This window comes from Leucoraja erinacea, chromosome 20, assembly GCF_028641065.1.
Source record: "Leucoraja erinacea ecotype New England chromosome 20, Leri_hhj_1, whole genome shotgun sequence".
Classification (NCBI taxonomy): domain Eukaryota; kingdom Metazoa; phylum Chordata; class Chondrichthyes; order Rajiformes; family Rajidae; genus Leucoraja; species Leucoraja erinaceus.
In genome coordinates this window covers 27,238,681-27,252,418 of record NC_073396.1, presented here as the reverse complement: position 1 = coordinate 27,252,418, position 13,738 = coordinate 27,238,681, and the positions used below count along the sequence as shown (strand labels likewise).

At 45.1% G+C, this 13,738-nt stretch overlaps 1 protein-coding gene across 2 annotated transcripts in view; it reads left to right on the top strand.

The window, feature by feature from the left end:
* ccdc78 (coiled-coil domain containing 78) overlaps positions 1-13,738 on the top strand; it is a 62,074-nt gene that overhangs the window by 11,977 nt on the left and 36,359 nt on the right. For both annotated transcript variants that reach the window (XM_055651713.1, XM_055651712.1), the window contains 4 exons: positions 38-212; positions 5,827-5,952; positions 10,804-10,935; positions 12,945-13,031. In XM_055651713.1, coding sequence (XP_055507688.1) covers positions 38-212; positions 5,827-5,952; positions 10,804-10,935; positions 12,945-13,031 — 520 coding nt within the window. The remainder of the gene's footprint in view (positions 1-37; positions 213-5,826; positions 5,953-10,803; positions 10,936-12,944; positions 13,032-13,738) is intronic.

Below are 13,738 nucleotides of genomic sequence, written 5' to 3'. Positions count from 1 at the left end.
AAGGCCGATATTTGTTCCTGTACTTTTTGCATTGTAGTGAATCCAAACTAACTCAGCTGACACAAGATGCTTTTGGAGGGAACTGCAAGACTCGGATTATTTGTTGCCTGCCACCTAAACCGGAAATCCAGCGCCTTTCTGCCGTCTTGCGGACATGTGCTACGCTTTCCCAAGTGAAAAACTTCCCTGTGTTAAACGACCACTTTGTTGAGGTACGCACTGAGAAACATTAACCCGTGTGTAACCGTCTCCAAGTGCCATGTTGTTCAGTTCCTGCAGCCGTGAAGCCATCCATTAGGTGCTCCACCCAAAGGCTGATGATGCAGATGTTTTGTTAAACCAGGCAGGTGGAGGTTGGTCATTTAAAATGGTCACCGTGAAACTTCATCTTGTAACTGAGTTACACATGGAATGAACTTAAAATGTTGCTAAACCTCGTTTGCATTGCCTATCCAATCTGTGCCAATGCAATAACTAATGGTTGTTTCTGGAAGTGCTTGAATGTAGGAAGAGAATGATCCAGCATGGAAGAATAAAGGAAGATTTTAGTTTAGTTTACGTAGGTACAGTGAAAAGTTTTTGTTGTGTGCCAACCAGTCGGTGGAAAGACTATGCATGATTACAATTGAGCCATCCACAGTGTACAGATACAAGATAATGGGAATAACGTTTAGTGCAAGACAAAGTCCAGTAAAGTCCGGTTAGAAGATAGTCTGAGAGTCTGCAATGAGGTAGATAGCAGCTCAGGACCGCTCTCTTAGTTGTTCATACGATGGTTCGGTTGTTGGGATGGAACCTGGGTCTCTGGCATTCCCCCAGTGGAGTCACCCATTGGGCCATGTACCTGCCATCCTTGCCCTCACTACTGCCCACTAGTGGAAGCAGCAGGAGACAAGAGTTCTGAGACATTTAGTACATCATGCTGGCCAGTTAGTTGACTGCTCATGTCGTGCACTGTGTGAGTGTGTAACATCCAGAAGGTGGCAACATTGAACCATCTCTTGTAAAAAGCCACAGCTCCACGAAGGAATGTTTACTCTGTGAATCGCACAAGGATTTCTTTGGAAGTCATAAAATAAAAGCAAATCGTACGGTGTAGTATATAGGAACGGGAGGAGACCATTCAGCTGGTGGCACCGCGGTAGAGTTGCTGCATTATGTTTTATTATTCATGTTTTATGTTTTACGTGTAATTCCTAACTGTCACTGTATGTTGTTGTCACTTGCGGGTGGAGCACCAAGGCAAATTCCTTGTATGTGAATACTTGGCCAATAAACTTATTAATTCATTCATTAGAGCGGCAGAGACACATGTTCGATCCTGACTATGGTGGGTGTCTGTACGGAGATTGTACGTTCTCCTCTTAACCTGCGTGGGTTTTCTCCGAGGATTTGATTCTCTAATTTTAATTAACTTCATCCTGTGCTCCCCTTTCCTCCCCCTCCCTCCTTGCCCACTTCCTCCTCCCTAGTCATTTTACCAGTTCCATGGTTCTTCACATTGTTTCTCTTGAGAGCACACCTTCCCTGCCCTGCAACATGCTACCTGAGGTCATTTGTGGCTGGCCTTGATTATTCCTGGTCTTTACTTGCCTCCAGCTCATCACTTCCCCTCCCCCCGCCCCCTACTTTCAGTCTGAAGAAGGGTCCTGACCCGAAACGTCACCCATCTTTTTTCTCCAGAGATGCTGCCTGAGATGCTGAGTTACTCCAGCACTTTGTGTCTATCTTTGGTATAAACCAGCATCTGCAGTTCTTTGTTTCTACCTTTTTTGCATACAGTTTAGTAAAATCCTCACCATACGGAAGCACAATTATACTTTAAGTACAAGGGTGCAAGAGTAGTAGATCACACTGAGGCAGCACAAAAGAGTCACCATGTCTCCTGCATTATCTAATACCTTTGATTCTTGATTAATACGGGTGTCAAGGGTTATGGGGGGAAGGCAGGAGAATGGGGTTAGCAGGGAGAGATAGATCAGACATTATTGAATTTATAGACTTGATGGGCTGAATGGGCTAATTCTGCCCCTATTCCTTATGACTGTATAACCTTCACACTCAGAGTTGTTAAAAATGTAGAAATTTCGTTCATAATCCTAATGGATAGGATATGACAGGTTTCGAGGGATATGGGCCCAATGCAGGCAGGTGGGACTGGATGGAACATGTTGGCCGGGGTGGGCAAGTTGGTTTGAAGGGCCTATTTGAACATGTTGGCCGGGGTGGGCAAGTTGGTTTGAAGGGCCTGTTTCCACATGTATTACAGTGTGGGCAAGTTGGTTTGAAGGGCCTGTGTTGGCCGGGGTGGGTTTGAAGGGCCTGTTGTTTCCACACTGCATTACAGTGGGATTACTGCTTCATCTTCTATACTTGGGAAAACGCGTCCAGATTTTGAAAACTATAAATCTAATATACTAATTGCAACGTCGGAATTGCTCCCATTAAATATACATTTACATACATCGCTAACCACCTATCGGAGACATTCACTGACATTTACCAATGGTCGTTCCATCAATGACATTCAGATGTCACCATTGACGAGACACTCAACTGGTTGAGCCATGACGTTGTGACTGTGAGAGGAAGGGAGAGCTGGATATCCTGCACTGGGTGACTGAATTCCTAACATCCCAAACTTACAGTACATTAGTTTATAGTTGAGCATGGAAAAGGCCCTTCGGCCCATCGAGTCCACGCTCACCATCGATCACCTGTTCACACGAGCCACTTTCTCATCCACTACCTACTTCTTGGTTCTTTGTTTCTTGGTCCTCCAAAATATTCCTCCCAAATGGAATTTAAACTGGAGGTGGTGAAGGGAGGGCTTAAGCATTACACACTAAGGGCAATTTACACAGGCCAATTATCCTACAAACCCACATGTTTTTGGGGTGTGGGAGGAAACCAGAGCACCCGGAGGGAGCCCACACATTCACAGGCAGAACATGGAAACTCCACAGACATAGCACCCGAGGTCAGGATGGAACCCAGGTCGCTGTTAGGCAGCAGTTCTACCAGCTGCGTCACAATGCTGTCCTGCCTGATGTTCTGATGTATGGTTTTATTTGTCTAGATAACACAGGGAAGAAGGTTTCTTACTGTGTCTCAGTACACATGACGATAATATATCAATACCAAATCACTGACCTCACAAGAGCAATGGAGGTCTTTACCAATGCAGTCAAGACGGGCCTAGCACATTCTTTACTCACTCTGAGTGAGCAGTCGTTTTGTCCAGAACATCGGAGGCTGAGAGGAGACTTGATGGAAGTTAAAAAAATTATGAGAAGGATAGATTGAGTTGATTCAAAAACATTTCCATGGTAGACATGTCAAAATCTAGGGCATAACTCTGAGTGGGCAAAAGTGATGTTTTTTAACATAGAGAGTGGTAGACAACGGGTACATATTGTTGGAGTTGTGGTGGAAGCAGATACAATAGTGGCGTTTGAGGGGCTTATAGATAGACGCATGGATTTACAGGCTGTGGAGGGATATGGGTCACATGCGATCAAAAGGGATTAGTTTAACGACACCATGTTCGGCACAGACCTTCATGGTTGACGGCTGTAGGACCTGTTCCTCTTCTGTGCTGTTCTATGCTCTAGGTTCTATATTTTTGGTGGTAAATTAGTTTATTTTAGAAATACAGCGCAGAAACAGACCCTTCGGCCCACTGAGCTCGCACCGACCAGCGATCCCCGCACATTAACACTATCCTACACACATTAGGGACAATTTACGTTTATACCAAGCCAATTAACCTACATGCCTGTACGTCTTTGGAGTGCAGGATGAAACCGTAGATCTTGGAGAAAAACTCACGCGGGGAGAACGTATAAACTCCGTACAGCCAACACCCGGGTCTCTGGTGCTGCAAGTGCTGTAAAGCCCCTGTCCCATTTTCACGACCTAAATGGCGACCTCTGCCGAGTTTGCCCTTGACTCATACTCGCAGCAATGGTCGCCACGAGGTCATAGGTCACCCTTCCTCATGCTCGTGAATGGTCTCCGCGCACTCCTGGCCTCAAGTAGGTCGAGGCGTTTTTTTTTCCAACCTGATAAAAAAATGTCCACGAATAAAAAAAAGGTCGGCATGGAAAAAAATGATACTTTTTACTTGTAGGCAGGTCGTGGGTCGTTGTAGGTCGGTAACTGGCCCGAGAAAAAAAAAATGCAAACAGGACATCATTTTATCATGCGATCATTTTCCACTCGTAGCTGGTCATAGTTGGTCTTAGGTGTGGAAGACTGAGGTCGAGGGGAGGTCATAGGACGTCGTAGACATGGTCGTAGGAGGTCTTTTACTTTGGCGAGTCAACACGACCTTGACATTCTTTTCAACTCGTCTTCTAAACTCGTCGATTAGGTCGTCCAAGTGGGACAGGACCTTAATGCAGCAACTCTAAAGCTGCACCACCGTGCCGCCAGAACTGGGGCCATAAGTAGAAACCAGTGGGTAATAAATACAGGAGGATTGTTTTCATCTGGAGTGTAGCCAGAATATGGAGTCCACAAGTACAAGGAGTGGTAACTAGGAATTGCAAGAAAGTATTTTAGGTATGTCCAGGACAGGAGAAAAAACTGAAAGGACAAACTGTTGAGGTGGTGTAACAGGATAGGAGAAGATAGGAACATAGATTCCAGCACAGGTCAGTTACACTAACTGGCTGTCTGTACACTGTCAATGGTAATGAATTTTAATAATTTGCTGGCAGTACATCAGTCCTACAGATGTTGGGTGAAATTTTTTAGCATGAGAATATCTTTTTTAGAGAGATAGAGCGCATAAATAAGTCCTTCGGCACACCGAGTCCACGCTGACCAGCAGTCACCCCGTACATTAGTACTATAAGGTCATATGTTTTAGGAGCAGATTTTGACCATTCAGCCCATCAACTCGACTCTACCATTCAATCATAGCTGATCTATCTTTGCCTCTCAACCCCATTCTCCTGCCTTTTCCCTACAACCCCTGACACCCGTACTAATCAAGAATCTGTCAATCTCCACCCTATGAATATCGATTGACTCGGCCTCCACAGCCATCTGTGGCAATGAGGTCCACAGATTCACCACCCTCTGACTAAGGCAATTCCTCCCCATCTCCTTTCTAAGATACTTTTATTCTGAGGCAATGGACACTGGCCATAGACTCTTGGACCAGTGGAAAATTCCTCTCCACATCCACTCTATCCAAGCCTTTCACTATTCAGTAAGTTTCAATGAGGTTCCCCCTACAAATTTGTATGTCTTTTGGAGTGTGGGAAGAAACCGGAGCACCCAGAGAAAACCCATGCTATCACAGGGAGAACGTACAAATTCTGTACAGACAGCACCCGTAGTTAGGATCGAACCCGGATCTCTGGTGCTGTAAGCAGCAACTGTACCACTACGCCACCGTGGCTGCCCTCAAATATCTCTTTGTAGAATGAGAATGCACAGTATGATCTGTATTTTTAATGAGGATTTTACACCTTTATGACGGATGCTATTAGACGATCCCCTTTTAAAGACAGGATGCTTTATTTGAAAAAACGAGCAGGCCTTGTCTGCAGCAAAACCCCTCAACATCAGGCTTGCTGTCTGACCAGTGACAGGGAGCTCTCTGGTTCATTTAATGTGCTCCGCCTCCCTGATGTTTCAGCATGAATGAAAACGGGGGAGTTTGCTCTCGGCCGGTCAGAGTAACAAAGGGAGTAGCAACAAAGTGTTTATAGCAACAGAGGGAGTGTGCACACAGTGCAGGCTGTAGATGCAAGCTGACTGGCCGTGAAGGGGTGTGGACATGCATTGACTCTTTTTTCCAATTGATTGCAGTCACTGTTGACCCAGTACCGGGCACGGATTTTGGCCCTCCAGGCTGGAGAGGATATGGGCACCAAGGCTGGGAGTGAGAAGACCAATGCCCTCAAGGATCAAATTCGTCGACTGAGCAATGAAAACGTAAGAAACCAGTTTGAGCATTGGGCTAAAGAGCATAAAAATATCTGCACCGTAAACCCTCGTTATCACGGACCTGCGTATAACGGATTTTTGGTTATAGCGGACGGACCCGCCGACCTTCACCGCCAGGCCGAGCTGCCAACGCCACGACCATGTGACCCCGTTGATCCTCGCGGGCCTCTACCCCGCCAGGGCCCGCAACTCGCCTGGACTCCAGGCCCAGTTCCAGACCGAGAGTCTGGAGAAGATTCTCGACCCGAAACGTCACCCACTGTATCCGTATTCTCCAGAGATGCTGCCTGACCTGCTGAGTTACTCCAGCACTTTGTGTCCTTTTCTGTGTTAACCAGCATCTGCACTTCTTTGTTTCACCACTCATATAATGATAACCTGTTACTGAGCGGTAATCCCTTACTTGGTTACAGCGGACAATCGGCTGTAACAGATACCATTCCCCTCCGCTGTGATCCGTTATAACGAGGGTTTACTGTATCTAACTGAATAGCAGGCACATCATTGTTAATTAGCTGTTCATTAAACACTGAAATCCTATCCCAGTTTATAACACATTATTTTGAAAACCATTCAATTATTATGGTACATAGAAAAGGGTTACAATTTGTAGTTTTAACATTTAAATTAAGTATTTTTCCCAGTGTACGTAGTTATAAATTCCAGGGCATAGGTTTAAGGTAAGAGGTGAAAGATTTAATGGGGATAGTTGGCACATGATGCAGCTGATCGTGCTGCTCCCTTACAGCACCAGGGTTCGATCCTGACTATGGGTGCTGTCTGTATGGAGTTTGTATGTTTTCCCCGTGACCTGCATGGGTTTTCTCCGGGTGCTCCGGTTTCCTCCCACATCTCAAAGACGTGCAGGTTTGTTGGTTAGCTGGGCTTTGTGAATTGCCTCTAGTGTGCAGGTAGTGGATGCGAATTGAGATAACAATTGAGAGAACGAATGTGGACAGGTGATCAGTGGTCGGCAAAGACACGTTGGGCCGAGGGGCATGAGTAGCAACTTTATCCATATGGAATGAGCTGCCAGAAGTAGTAAGCACAGGTCCACCATCGATTTTCCAGCACCGTCAGTTCCTGAGCGAGGTCACGGCTTTTGGAGGATCGAGATACCAGCTCTCAAAGTCGGCCTTGGATGTCGGCTATGGATCCTTGAATGGATCTGGCGGCTGTGGCCGGACTGGAGTAGTAGAGCCCCGGCCACAGTGGCGGGAATTCGACCCGTTGATAGGCGTGTAAGTCCCAATGAGGCTGATCAGTCGCCTCACTTGGCCTAGGCACCACAGTTTTGGGGCGACTTCCAGGGAGAGGAGGTTTTGTTTACATTACAGTGCCAGAAAGTCAGTGGTGGTCCTGTATAATAACAATATTTAAAAAAACATTTGGACTGATATGTGGATAGGGAGTTTTAATTAGGAAATGGACCAAATGCAGGCAAATGGGACTTGCTTAGATGGGGCATTTTGGTTGGCATGGACATGTTGAGAGAAGGTCCTGTTTCCGTGCTGTACGGATCTATGGTGCTATGACCTGCCTCCGTTGTTCAGCTGAAACCTATCCCTTAATCAACACACATAAAGCAGAGTAATTAGCCAACATCATATTGTTGTTTATGGGCAGGAAGGAACTGCAGGTGCTGGTTTACACCGAACATAGACAGAAAATGCTGGAGTAACTTAAAGGGCCAGACAGCATCTCTGGAGAGAAGGAATGGGTGAAGTTTCGGATCGAGATCCTTCTTCAGACTCGGTTTCAGATTCAGATTCAGTTTGTGGCAGTGTACTGTACGTTGTTGCGTTAACTACATTAAGGTTGTGACTAAGGTACTAAAAACTCTTCACTGTAAAACATGTTGGGACATCCTAAAAGTGCAAAACTTTCTCTGTTTTGAAGCAGATATTATATAGAAGTTATGATTTTCCAGTCTTTGTTTAGAGGTGTCATTCAGCTGTTTATACAGGTTTTATCCAAGAGTAAACACACACATGTTTAATACTGGTTTCATGTGCATTAGCATTGCCTGGAGTTGCAATTGACAGTGTTGAATGTGCAAAGTAAGTGTTTTAGTCAGCATCAGGACCGCTTCAACATTCCTTATACTTTAGAGATTCAGTGTGGAAAAATGCCCTTTGGCCCACTGTGTCTGCACAAATCCCTGTACACTCCTACACACTAAGGATAATTTACACTTTTACCGCAGCCAAATAACCTGCAAACCTGTACGTTTTTGTAGTGTGGGAGGAAACTGTAGCACCCAGTGAAAACCCACTCAGTCACAGGGAGAATGTATAAATTCTCCACAGACAGCACCGGTAGTCAGGATGGAACCTGGGTCACTGGCGCTGTAAGGCAGCAACTCTACCGCTGTACCACTGTGCCACCACTGCTGGCACCTTCAGGGATGAAAGGAGAGGAGAAATGGTGCTGTACTACCCGTCTGTTCTCAAGTCAAGAAAATATCAGCCCCAGGCAGTGTTTCACTGTATCTCAGTTTACGCGACGACAATGCGCCAATATCAATACCAAAAACCTCACAAAAGCAGTAGAGGTCTTCACCCCTGCAACCATCTCAAGGCCATCAGAGACTAATCCTTGCACCTTCTGAGTCGTCCTCATCTCTCTATCCCCAACTGATTCTGACCGGATGTATCTCAGCCCGGTACAGCAATTGCTCTGCTCTCGAACTACGCCAAGATGTGGCCTCACTAACATCTTGTACAACTGTAACATAACATCCCAACTTCTCGTTATCACGTTCTAGACTCAATACCCTGACTGATGAAGGCCAATGTACCAAAATCCTTCTTTACCACCCCATCTACTTGCTACGCCACTTTCAAGGAACTGTGTACCTGTAATCCCAGATCCCTCTGCTCCACAATACTCCCCAGGACCTTACCATTCACGGTGAAGGTCCTGCTCTGGTTTGACTTCCCAAGATACAATATCTTGTACTTATCCGCAACAAACTCCATTAGCCAATCCTCAGCCCGTTAAAACGTTACAAGCTGAAAAAGAGAAAGTGGCATGGCTTGGAAGATGTGCCATTTGCCTAGATTAACCTTACACCTTTCTTAAAGCCAATGAATAATATTCCTACAAAGAACTTGTTCAGGGACTGCAACGACTTGGCATGATTTATTTGCGTTAGGTTTTGATTGCTTGACCTGATCCATTGACCTGACGTAAAACCAAAGGAGAGACCATAATAACTCAGCATGTTGTAAACACTAAAGAGTTTTTTCCCCCCAAGCGTTTGGCTCTTTGAAATATGTCCTGATGATACATAGTTGTAATAAAGATTCGAATTATCCTGTTGCTTGAATTAAAGCAGAGAATTAATACTGTAGGGTTGGAAATTCAGCATTTTTATAAAATACTATTTTTTAAAGATTATTTTAGATATTTTTACTTTTTTTTTAAAATTAATTCTTTATTTCGAACAGAATAAAAGAATAAAAAGCAAGTGTGAAACAGCATACAAAAAACAAAACAAGAATATTTATAAAGTGTCATAAACAATATCTGTAAATAAATGAAATCGTATGTGTCCGAAAAGGAGCAGGAAGAAGCCAAAGCTTATTAATTCCCACCTGCTTATAATTATCTTATACAAATTTAGCAGCTATATGTACACCATATGTACACCAGCAGCTATATGTACACCAAATGATTTACATTTATCCACTAATCAAATACCCACAGGTCTGAAGAAGGGTTTCGGCCCGAAACGTTGCCTATTTCCTTCGCTCCATAGATGCTGCTGCACCCGCTGAGTTTCTCCAGCATTTTTGTGTACCTTTGATTCTCCAGCATCTGCAGTTCCTTCTTAAACACAGTGAACAGTTGGATGGATGGGCAAATGAACATGTTTATATCCCTCTCCTCCTGTCCCTGTCCCTACACCTCCTCCCTCACCTCAAAAACTCTGCAACTCCTTGGTTCACTCATCCCTTCAAACCCAAACCACCCCCTCCCCATGTACTTTCCATCGCAACCTCCGCAGGTGTAACACCTGTCTCTAGACCCACTACCTCACCTTAAAAATCACCAACCATGCTATGTCCTGCCTCTCCTCTCTTCCAGATTTTTTTCCAACCCACCCCCCCCCACCACCGCAATCAAACTGAAGATGGACTCCAACCTGAAACATCGCCTATCCATGTTCTCCATGGATGCTGCCTGACCCGCTGAGCTACTCCAATTACTTCTGTGTCTTTCTGTTTGTATTAAATCTCATTGCAGATTGAGGCGGAGACTATTGCAACGTTTAAGAAACATTTAGACAGGACATGGATAGGTTAGGTTTTACATGGATAGGTTAGGTTTAGAGGAATATGAGCCAAAAGCAGGTAGGTGGGATTAGTGTAGTTGGTTGCTGTGGGCAAGTTGGTCCGAAGGGCCTGTTTCCACGCTGTATGGCTCCTTGACTCTAAATGTAATATTTAAATTCAGTTAATTAAGTAACTATTCCACCACCGTACTTTAGAGAAACCAATTTGCCATCCTTACCTGGTCTGCTCAGACCTAGAGGTTTGAAGTTGTCTTCCAGCTCACTATTTCATGAACAGTTAGGGACACAATAAATATGGACCTCCCCTTCATCGTATGTTGTAATATGTAACAGCTGGGCAGTTGGCACTTGGCATGTTTCTTCCCTAAGAGGCTGCAGCCCTCTTTGAACAAGAGTAAAAACATGCAAGCATGATGAGGGCAATTGAGGGACTAGTACGTGCTATTAACCTGCTTTCGGGGATAACCTAACCCTTTATTAGCCCTTTACCAGCAAGCACCACGCACTCTCACTGTTTGGCACATTTACTATTCCCAAAGGTGCATCTTCGTGACAAGAACGAACGCTTGTACAACAAGCTGGGAGATCTCCAGGGGAAGATGGGGCAGCTGGCTGGGTCGAAGACCGATCTCTCATCCAAACTGGTCTTCAGCGAGGAAGAGAAACTGAAGGTGAGGTTCTGGACATTTAAAGCCGAGTCTACCAGATTGGTGTATGTCTTTGGGGGGGTGGGGAGGACTGCAAATGCTGGAATTTAGTTTAGTTTAGAGATACAGCGTGGAAGCAGGCCCTTTCCGCCCAAAAGGTCCGCGCTGACTAACGATCGCCGCACATTAACACTATCCTATACCCACTAGGGACATTTTCTTTTACATTTACCAAGCCAATTAACCTACAAACATGTACGTCCTTGGAGTGTGGGAGGAAACCGAAGATCACGGAGAAAACTTCAACGATTGATTAGATCGCAACATTGCACAGAAACCGGCCTGTTGCCCACCGAGTCCCTGCCGACCATTGATCACTTGTTCACACCAGTTCTACGCTATTCCACTTTTGCATCGACTCCCTTCACACTAGGGGCAACTTGCAGAGGACATTACATCTACAAACCTATATGTCTTTGGGAAGTGAGAGGAAACCGGAGCACCCGGAGGAAACCCTGGTGGTCACAGGAAGAATGTGCAAACAGTCCACACAGACAGCACCCGATGTCAGGATCTAATCAGGGTCTCTGCTGGTGTAAGGCAGCAACTGTATCAGTTGCACCACTGTACCGCTGCAAATTGCACCTTAGTATGTGAGCGCATTGATGGAAATTTGGGGGGGGGAATAAATGGGATTAGTATAGGATTAGCATTTAAAATTACATTAGGGCAGGTGCATACATAAGAAAGGCTTAGAGGGATAGGGGCAAACACAGGTAGGTGGGACTAATGCAGATGGGGCATCTTGGCCAGCATTGACAAGACGGGCCGAAGGGCCTGTTTCCATGCTGCATGATTCTATGACTCTAATTGTGTAAATGTGAGTTGACATTGTATGATTCCGTATCTTAATGACTATGATCATTATTGCCAAGGCAGAGTCCACTTTACTGATGTTCTCACACATTCCCTCTAAAGCAGGGGTCATTGCACATAGACGAGCAGCTGAAACCTTCAATAAATCTCTAACTCCCTCGCAGCTACAGTCCCCTGTTGCCTGCTGAGCGGAAATGAGCCTCCTCAGCATAAATCCCGGCATGAACGCGGCACTAGCCCTGTCCATGTGATTTTAAATCAAAATACTGAACAGTCTGCAGAGCGATAACTTCAGTGAAAAGCATATTTGCCAAATGTTCTTAAAATCAGAATTTTGTTCCAAACTCTGCAATTTAAAAATATAAATTTGTTTAGGTTTATAATTGTCCGAGGTACAGTGAAAAGCTTAGTTGTTCATGCTACCTGATCAGATCAGATAATACTCTACATAAATACAATCAAGTCAAAGTCAAGTACAATAGGTAGAACAACGGGGAAGATACAGATTGCAGCAAATAACTCTCAACATAGTGGTGCAACTATTTCATAGACAAAGTGCAATATCTGTAACAGGGTGGAGGTGAATCACACAGTGCCCTAGCTTATGGTAGTGCTGTTCAGAAGCCTAATCACAGAGGGGGTGGAGTTGGTCTTGACTCTGGTGGTGCGCGCTTTCAAGCTTCTTGGAGCGCCCGATAGGGGTGGGGAGAAGAAGGAATGAGTTTAGAGATACAGTGCAGAAACAGTCCATTCGGCCCACCGAGTCCGTGCCGACCAGCGATCACCCCAGTACACTAACAATATCCTACATACTAGGGACAATTTACAACCAATTAACCTGCCGACCTGCAGGTCTTTGGCGTGTGGGAGGAAACCCAGGAGGTGACAGGGAGAATGCACAAAGTCTGTGCAGACAGCACCCGTAGTCAGGATCGAACCCGGGTCTCCAGTGCTGTCACCTCTATGGCTGCACGACTTGTCCCACCCTGAACGACTGGGCTGGGATGTCTTTGATGATGTTGGCTGCTTTTCCAAGACATCGTGGAGTGTAGATGGAGTCAGTGGTAGGAAGCTGGTCTGTGTGTGGACTGGTACAACTTGACATGTTTTGGGCTAATTTGCTGATTCATTCCCAGAGATTCCTCTTCCCTGTCTAGATTTCCAAGGATCTGATTGATCTGCAAATCCAGACAAACAAGATTCGGGAACAATATGAAGCAGAGAACTTTGAACTGAAGAATAAGGTATTGTGGCCACATATAACCCACATCTGTTCATTTCTATGATGAAAATCTGAGCAACCCATGTCACTTTGTAATGTACACAGTTGGTTTGTTAGGACATTGTAGTGCAGGCAACATTTGTTAAAGTCCGGAGTCAATAGGCGAGGACAAATATCCTAACCTAAAGAATATCAACGGTTCAGATAGTTTTTTGCAACAATCTGGTGATTTCAAAATTCTCGTGACAGATGCCAGGGTTTTGATTCCAGATTTAGAACATCTATCTATATATTACTAAACTCTGATCTTGAATGCTTTTGGCCCACTGTGCTGCGATTCCCGACAGAATGCCGCCACCTACGGCCGTCATTTTTGGCCACCTCGCTCAGAGCCCCCCTCCGCCTTACGGGTGCGGAGGACTTTTCCCATTGATGACAAATCAGAGAGATATTAATGTTTTTTTTTAAATTCACCATTCTCTCTGCTGGAGGGAGGGGGAGGGACTATAAAACCAGGAAGTGGTGTGCCTCACTTAGTCTCTGCAAGATGGATGAAGCCAAGGGTCACGTCTCTCTGAGCTCTGAATAACACTGAACAAATGTCTACACAACTGTGAGTACCCTTAATGTGGTTTGAAAATGAAAATATGGTTTGTTTGAAGTAAAAAGGCACTGCCTGCAAATGGTTGTTTGGATGCTTTGGCTTGAAGTTGAAAGACACTACTTACT